The 9,124-nt window shown below is 43.6% G+C and overlaps 1 protein-coding gene across 1 annotated transcript in view; it reads right to left on the reverse strand.

Annotated features, from left to right (window-relative positions):
- The window catches only part of ndor1 (NADPH dependent diflavin oxidoreductase 1), a 59,701-nt gene that overhangs the window by 50,339 nt on the left and 238 nt on the right, over positions 1-9,124 (reverse strand). The window contains exons 2-4 of the mRNA XM_060841258.1: positions 5,897-5,988; positions 4,730-4,864; positions 2,718-2,795 (exon numbers count right to left, since the gene is read on the reverse strand). Coding sequence (XP_060697241.1) covers positions 2,718-2,795; positions 4,730-4,864 — 213 coding nt within the window. The 5' untranslated portion in view covers positions 5,897-5,988. The remainder of the gene's footprint in view (positions 1-2,717; positions 2,796-4,729; positions 4,865-5,896; positions 5,989-9,124) is intronic.

A 9,124-nucleotide genomic window follows, 5' to 3' on the forward strand; every position in this document is an offset into this window, starting at 1 on the left:
CTATCGCTGGGTCAATCCTGGAACTCCCTCCCAATCACAGTTGTGAGTATCCCTAAACCCCAAAGACTGCAGTGGTTCAAGAAGGCAGCGCAACATCACCTATTCCATGACAATTTGGATAATAATAAATGTTGACCTAGTCAGTGATGTCCACAGCTCACAAACCAAATTTTAAAAACTTTAGTAAGTCTGAAGGCATTACAGGGAGTGCAAGAAGCATTCACAAGAACAGTCAAGGATTTCCAGTTACATGGATAGATTGAAGAAAGTAATATCCTTGGAGTAGAAAGCTGAGGAATTTAGATAGAGGTATTCAAAATTCCGATCAGTCTAGACAGAGTAGATACAAATGAGTTGTTTCCACTCGTGGAAGATTCAAGACCAGACAACAGGTTACAGCAACTGGTAAAGGAAGCAATGCAGACACAAAGTAAGATTTTTCACATAGTGAGTGGGTAGGCTAGTTAGAATCAAAATCTCTGGTGCTGGAAAAGCACAGCAGGTCAGGTAGCATTTGAGGAACAGGTCAGTCAACATTTCAGGCATAGGCCCTTCATCAGGATTATGCCCAAAACGTAGAAAGTCCTGCTCCTCAGATGTTGCCTGAACAACTGTGCTTTTCCAGTGCCACACTTTCTGACTCTGATTCTCCAGCAGCTGCAGTCCTCCCTTTCTCACAGGATGGTTAGAATGCTGTGCCTCAAAGTGCTGTGAAGGCAGGTTTGACTGAGACATTGGAATTGGATGACTATTTGAAAACCAACATTGTGCAGGAAAATGTGAGGCAGTGGCATTAGCTCAATTGCTCCCGCAGAGACAAACACAAAGGGCTCAATGTTTTTCCTCTGTGCTGTAACCATTTTATGAATTTCTGGATAGTGGGGGAGGAGGCTGCATTGGGCAGGCGGGAGTGTGTGCGAGGTCATATTCTGCAATAGGAAGAGGTGACATGGACTCAAATCCCACCATCAATGAAAAGAATCTGCAAAAGGAAGCTCACTTCATGATGACCACATGATCATTATTGATTGTTGTGCTTCACAAATGCACTTTAGGGAAGGAAATCTGCCATCTTTACCTGGTCTGGCCTGCATGTGACACCAATGTGGTTGATTCTCAACTGCCCACTGGGCAATAAATAGAAAGCAACACCCACATCCCATGAATGAATATAAGAAAAAGGAAGGTTGGAAGATTTGGTTGAGGAGCTGACCGTGAAGAATCCTGCTCCCCTTGGACACACAGGCAGTGTTATAAATGTACTTGCCTTTGGGAGTTGGGATGATCTTGTTTCCCATTCACTGAGTTACTGTGGTCATATGGCAAGGAATATCAAGCCCAGTGTTTCCATTACTCACCTCTACTGGGTTATAATTCCTCCAGAGTGACATGACACAGGGATATCCTAATCTCAGACTGTATATGTATTATATTCAGGAGGTGTATTCAGCTCCCAGATGGTATCAGGAGTCTTATCCTGATCCCAGACTGTATGGGCGGAGGGAAATCAAATTCTTTACAAAACTGCACATATTCCACCACGTGAAACGTTTCTTTGTTCTTTCATGGGATTCGGGCATTACTGGAAAAGTCAGCATTTGTTGCCTTGAAATGAGTGGCTTGCCAGTGGTATTTTGGAGGGCAGTGAGAGTCAACTACATCATTGTGGCTCTGGAGTCATATAATAGGCTATATCTGGATGTAGGTTTGCTCGCTGAGCTGGAAAGTTCACTTCCAGACGTTTCGTTTCGTCACTCTACTAGGTAACATCTTCAGTGGGCTCCAGGTGAAGCACTGTACATGATTCCTGCTTTCTGTTTATATGTTTGGGTTTCTTTGGGTTGGTGATGTCATCTCCTGTGGTGATGTTATTTCCCATTCTTTTTCTCAGGGGATGGTAGAATACACTAAAACAGCTGCTAAAGACCCTACACAGAAATATCATGCAAGGACTGTAACAAACCTTACATTGGACAAACAGGTAGAAAACTAACCACATCAACTAGCCACAAAATATCATGACCCTCTCTCACTAGTATCCTTACATACAGATAAGGAAGGACACCACTTCGACTGGGACAACACATCCATCCTAGGACAAGCCAAACAGAGACACGCACAAGAATTCCTAGAGGCATGGCATTCCAACCAGAACTCTATCAACAAACACATCGAGTTAGACCCCATTTACCACACTCAGAGAAAAAGAGGAAATGACGTCATCACAGGAAATGACATTACCAACCCAAAGAAACCCAAACATATAAATAGAAAGCAGGAATCAGGTACAGTGCCTCACCTGCAGCCCACTGAAGATGTTACCTAGTAGGGTGACGTAATGTCTGAAAATGGACCTTACAGCTCAGTGAGCAAACCTCCACCCAGAACCTCAACCTGAGCTACAAATCTTCTCAAAACTCACTAATAGGCTACATCAGACCAGAGGTACAGCAGATTTTCTTTCCTTCAGGACATTAGAGGCCCAGATGAGTTTGCACAACTGATGACTGTTTCATGGTCACCACGGGATTAGTTTTGTAATCCAGATTAATTCATTGAATTTAAATTCCAATTTGAACCCATTTCCCTTATTACTAGCTTATGCATCTATTTATCCAAATGATTTACAACCACGTAAATGCAGCCTTTGTCATGTTCTACTCAAATTTGGTGCTAAAAGTTCAGAGCTTTTATCCCATCAGCTATTGTTTCTGTACCTTCATGTTGTCTGGAGGTTCACCCTGACCTGTGGTGGAGCACACAAACACCACCAAGGGCTCCTGGATCAGCTCAGCCTAAACAGGAAGGGAAAAAGAATGAACATCACAGTAACAACAAAGCTCAAGAGCACAGACAATGTGATACATAAACAAAGTAGTACTGAAGGAGTAGCTTCCCCATTTTTGGTGGAAACTAGTATAATCACAATATTTAAAAGGTATCTGGATGGGAATAGGAAGGGTCAAGAGGGATAAGGCCGAATGGACGGTGGGACTCAAGGGTCTTTTGTCATACTGTACATCTCTATGATTTCACAGCAATCATTGTTCATATCCTACTTTTTTTTAGGATAACCTCCACTATCATCACTCTGTAGTTCTTCCATCTTTCTCCAATATTCCAAGTCTGCTTCTCTACTTACATCCCACCATTTGTGGGCCTATCATATACGTCCACCAGAGTAACAGCATCACTTTTGTTTCTTAATTCCAAACAGATGGAGTCCAGGAGAGGGAGGCTACCAAGGGCATGGGTGGGAGGAAAAGGGAGAGAGTGGGAAAGAGATAGAGATAGAGATATATAGAGAGAGAGAGAGAGAGATAGAGAGAGATATAGAGAGAGAGAGAGAGAGAGAGAGAGAGAGAGAGAGATAGAGAGAGAGAGAGATAGAGAGAGATAGAAAGAAAGAAAGAAAGAGAGAGAGAGAAGTAAGAGTCTGCAGGGTATCAAGAAGAGAGAAGAGAATCTGCAGGGAGCAATGGGAGAGAGGGGAAGCTACAGAAATGGTTGGAGAAGCTGGAGACAGAATGGGTGAGAGTAACGGGGAGGCTGTAAGAGATGGGTGGGAGTAACAGGGAGGCTGTAAGGGATGGGTGGGAGAGAGGGGGAAGCTGCATTAAAGACAGAATGGTTTAAACCAGTCAAAAAATAAATACCCATCTGACTGGAAAGCAGGAAGGTACGAATGAATGTGAACCTTGAGGCTATCAACCTGAAGGCTATCTCTGTGGTCTCTGGGACATTATGACTCCATGAAAGCATTAGAGATGTACAGCATGTAAACAGACCCTTCAGTCCAACCCGTCTATGCTGACCAGATATCACAACACAATCTAGTCCCACCTGCCAGCTTTTCCAGCAACACATTTTCAGCTCAAGCCCTAATAGTCCTTGTTCACTGTTCCTCTGTAAAACCAGCTTCTGACAATTCAGTAAATGAAGACGACACATACGCGCTGCTCAGTTGAAGCTTCTCCAAAATCAGGGGTGTGAAGTCTATTATGTATTATCATGATAGCTAAAGCCAATTTAAAAACATTCCAAGGCACAAATCCAACGCATGCCATGTGTACACTTGTGTAACTATTCCTGAACCCTTTTCAGTTGGCAGTAGGTTTTACTGTGACTGTCAACCCACCGAACTAGTTGAAACCCTCCCACACAGCAGTCTTCCTATACCCATTTGCACAAACCAGAATCCAGCAACTATCTTTTAAGTCTATTATTTCAGTGGTATTTGTGCACAGAGCAACTGCTGTGTTTCCTCCATTATCAAACTGGCCACATGTGACAAGGACTCAACTAGCTGCAAAGTATCTAGGAATGTCCTGAGGTCCTTAAATGAACCATGTAGGATCCGTCTTGTGGTGCAGTGGTAGTGTCCCTATCCTTGAACCAGGAGGCCCAAGTTCGAGTCCCACCTGTTCCAGGGGCGTGTAATAACATCCCTGAACATGTTGATTAGAAAAATAGATTAAATTTTAAAAGATGCACCAATGATGCAACAGTTCTTCTCTCTTTATTTCAATCTACAGGCCAAACTAAAAACTGGACAAATAACTTTGAAAGCATCTTTGTGCAACATGAGCTACACTTCTTCTTGAAAGCATCTCTCAGGTATGCTGCGGCACCATTTGTTGGCAGTGCCCGCAGCACAGTAGCACTTTGGAAGAGACAGTGTAGGGGGAGAATGTTGACCTGATCTAGCTCCATAACCGCCAATACTCACAATTGTATAACTATCCAATGGCATCACTCTGCATTTGAAGTGTCGCCGTACTCCTTCCCTTCCGATCCGCTCAGCCACATCCTGTGCTGTGCCAGTCTGACTACCAAACAACACCAGCAGCTTCCGCTCAACCATCTACAATGAAATATTTAAAGTATGGTCGGTTAGGCTGGGAAAAGAAAAACACGAAACATGCCTATTCCTGAGGTGCCATCAGATAGAATTGTTTTACTTTTGTAAATAGTACCACTGACCCTTATTTAGCATTCCTAAAGTGTTCCTGAAAAACAGCATGGTGAACAAAAAAAAAACCCTGCTTGTAAGAAATACATAACAAAGATGAGTTAGATTCCTACTGCACTATGTCAAAATCTCAACAACATGCAGCATTAGGTAAATTATTTAGTGACAGATTGTTATGACAGGGGGTAAACCCCTCTGCTAATTTAAACCAGCCACACAGAAAAGCTCACCTGGTGCCATAATCTAGTGGCAAAGAACTATTCCAAATAACATTATTTAATTAAAAATACATTTACAATTTTATTTATTAAGTCCAAAAGAGAACATTAAACAACAACTATTTATAATTCCTTTCTCCTAAACCTATTTCTACCCCATAACACCACCCATGCCCCACCACCACTCTATATTGCTGGTCCAATAAATTCCCTGTTAAATTTATGGCAAAATCAATTTCAAACCCAGTTATCACCTTCGGAGGTCAAACTTTCTCTCTAGATTTCTCTAGGTCGGTTACAGTGTTCTGCTGCACTCACTTCGTACGGACAGGTACCTTGCAGAGAGCTATTCTGCTGGCACTTGTTGCTCCTTGGCTGCTCGTTGCTGTTCGCCCTCTAACTGTTCAAAATGTCCCATTTTATACCTAAAAACCTCAGATCATTTCATTTGGTTTGATGCCATCCAAAACAGTAAAATCCAAATTTGATTGGATTTTGGTTTATGGGGCATAATTTAAACTGATTGGATTGGTTTTTGTGCCATGGCAACACAGCTCCAGCTATTTGTTTCAACCAAATGTTACATTTTAAAATATTTCAGCATACTCTGTGCCAGCCAGACATTTCAGCTCCCTTAAAGGTACAGTACATGTCCACAACTTCATAACACAGATATACAGTAGAATGATACAAGTCAATGAGTTACCTTCCATAGATCTGCACTGTCACCTTCAGAATCTAACCTAAAAGAGGTCCCATCTCAGGAAACACTAAAATAAGTAATAGTGGTGGAGGAATCTGTAATATACAAGATACACACGGTCAGATCGGGAAATGCAAACAGCCACTCTGGAAGAAACAATACATGAGTGAGCAGAACTTAATGCAGGTTTAGGCATAGAAAAAGAATTTGACATCACGTTTACACAGGGCACAGGGTGGGAGTCTACTGAAGCGAATATAGGTAAGAAACCGAGTGACAACCACATAACTGAGGGTTTCAGTGACAGATAGGCTGAGACAGATTTGGAGCCACTGATATTGTGAAGATGGAAGTAGGCATCCTCTGTGAGAAGGAAAGAAGAAACAGAAATAGGTCCATTCAGCCCCTCAAGTTTGCCCCACCACTCAACAAGATCATGACTAATTTGCCCCAGGCCTCAACACCTCTTCTCATATAGCTTAACTCCCTGATATTTCAAACATCTATCCACATTTTCTTCAAATACCTTCAGTGACCTAGCTTCCACAACTCTCTGGGTAGAGAATACCAGACATTCACTCCCCTCAGAGAAGAAATTCCATCACATCTCAAGGTTTTAAATAAGTGTGCCCATTTAGCATGAGATCCCCCCAATAATGTAAATATCTTCTCTACATCTACCTTGTCAAACCCCTTCATAATCTGATATATTTATATAAGATCCACCACTGATTTTTCTAAACACTTAAGGATAAAGGCAGCTGTTCTCAACAAGTCAAGCCCTTCATCCCAGGAGTCAGCTTAATGAAATGCTTTTGAACTGTCTCCAATACCAATAAACCCTTAAATATGGGCCCTGTACACATTACTCCAAATGTAGCCTCACCAATACTGTATATTGTTGTAACAAGACTTCCCAATTTTTAGATTCCAAACCACTGTGCAATAAAGGCCTAAATTCCATTTGCCTGCTTAATTACTTGCTGCCTCTGCCTTTGTGTTTCATGCACAAGAACACCCTTAATCGTTTGTGATGCACACGTTTGGAGTCTTTCCCTATTTATAGCCCGCCGTTTGATTCTTCCTACCAAAGTTCATGACTTCTCACTTTCCTACCTTAAACTTCATCTGCCAAGTTTCTGTCCACTCACTCAACCTATCTCAGTCTCTTGCAGATTCTTTATCTGCTCACCTATTTTCGTAACATCAGCAAATATGCATACATTACAGTCTACCCCCTCCTACAAATTTACATGTAGGAATTAAGGGAGGCTCTAGAACTGATCCATGGGAACCTCATCCCACAGATCTTTTTGATCTTAAAAGAATATTAATTCTGACTCTCTGTCATGTGTGAACCAATGCTCCTTCTATTTTTGAAATAACGTTTTTTGTGACATTTTATCAGATGGTGGTGGAGAGGATATGTGGGACAGAAGCTCACCCGTGTTCAGATGTAGCACTGAGGTTGCAGTCTGGTTCAGCCTGAGATGGGGGCCAGAGAAGTAAATGTGGGCTTAACAAAAGCATGGTGCTTAGAGCAGGAATCAAAGAAACTGAAGCAGAGGAGCAATCAAGAGAGATGCGGTGAGGCTGTCACTTTGTCAGAATACATATGGAACCTGGCTTCGTGTTCAGATGACATCGCTAAGAAGCAGGAGAAAGAGGTCTGCAGATGCTGGAGATCAGAGCTGAAAATGTGTTGCTAGAAAAGCGCAGCAGGTCAGGCAGCATCCAAGGAGCAGCAGAATCGACCTCATTCCTGAAGAAGGGCTCATGCCCGAAACATCGATTCTCCTGCTCCTTGGATGCTGCCTGACCTGCTGCGCTTTTCCAACAACACATTTTCATCCCTTTTATTCTTTCCTCTCTAACCTTAAACTGATGCCCTCTAGTCCTTGACTCCCTAACCATTGCTAAGAAGCATCATGGCATTCAGAAATAGATTGGGGGGGGGGGTGCAAGGATAGATTATTTGAACACATCAGAGGTTACGGAACAGGAATGGATGAGAAATCTGCAGACTTTCTGCAGCTAGACTAGTAAAAATGAAACCAATTGAGTCTGCTTCAACAAATGGAGAATAGAGGAAAGGTATTGGACAAGAATAATATGGGGTCTGGACAGAGTAGGTAAGGAGGAACCTACTCTGTGGAAAGGTAAAGAACTGGATGATCAGTTTAATTTTAAAAAATCTTGACACAAAGAACAGCTTTTTAATACAGCAAGTGGTTAAGATTCAGAATTCACTGCCTGAGAATAGGTTGGAGGCAGGGTCAATTCAGTTCGGATCTGGAAATCACTGCCTGGAGTATGGTGGAGGTCAGCTCAACAGAGTACTTGGGATTTGGAAAGCACTGTCTGCTAGCTCAGCAGAAGTAAGGTCAATCACAATTTTAAAAACAGAATTGAAGAATGATCTGAACAGAAAACATTGCAGGGCAGAGAACTGAGAATCGATGAGCTGTTCCTGTGAGTCAGCATGGGTGGGTGGGTGGGTGGGTGGGAGGAGGGTGGTGTGGAAATTTGACAGTGACTAGATAACAACAATAACAGTTTGGGCTAGGCCTTTGGTGAAAGGCAAAGGCAAAGGCAGCCAGAGAGTGTAAGGGACTTATGCAACGTCACGTTCTTGGAGCTTGGGAGATTAATTATAAAGTGAATGTTTATTTATTTCAGTCACAATTGTAGTATGTGATAGTCCCTACCTGGGGAATTATTAATTTATCACTTTGTGGAGTTCATTCCCTTCCCTCATTCCCCCCCCCCCCCCTTACAACTTCCCTCATACCCACTCTCCCCCTCCCTTTCCCATTCCCTCCCCCCCCCCCACTGACCCACACCCATTTCCTCCTTCACACCCCTTTACTCCCTCTTCACCTTCCTCCTTCCCCCCTTCGATCCTTCCCCCTCTTTCACTGCCCCACCCTCGCCCCACTTCCCCTCCCCCTCTCCCCCTCACCTTCACCCCTCCACCCACATCCCCCCAACCTCTCCCTTCCCCTCCCCCATCTTGCCCCCAACATTTCCCCTCCCCCCTTTTTCCTCCACCCTCTCCCCTCCTCCCACATGCCCCACACCCTTTCCCCTCCCCCTCTCTCCTCCCCCATCCTCTCCCCCTCCACCCTTTCCCCTACCCCTTCTGCCCCCACCCTCTCCCCTCTCCCCCTCACCCCACCCTCTCCCCTTCCCTCTCCTCCTCCCCATCTCCCCCTCCCTCTCCTCCTCCCC

This window comes from Hemiscyllium ocellatum, chromosome 21, assembly GCF_020745735.1.
Source record: "Hemiscyllium ocellatum isolate sHemOce1 chromosome 21, sHemOce1.pat.X.cur, whole genome shotgun sequence".
Lineage (NCBI taxonomy): Eukaryota > Metazoa > Chordata > Chondrichthyes > Orectolobiformes > Hemiscylliidae > Hemiscyllium > Hemiscyllium ocellatum.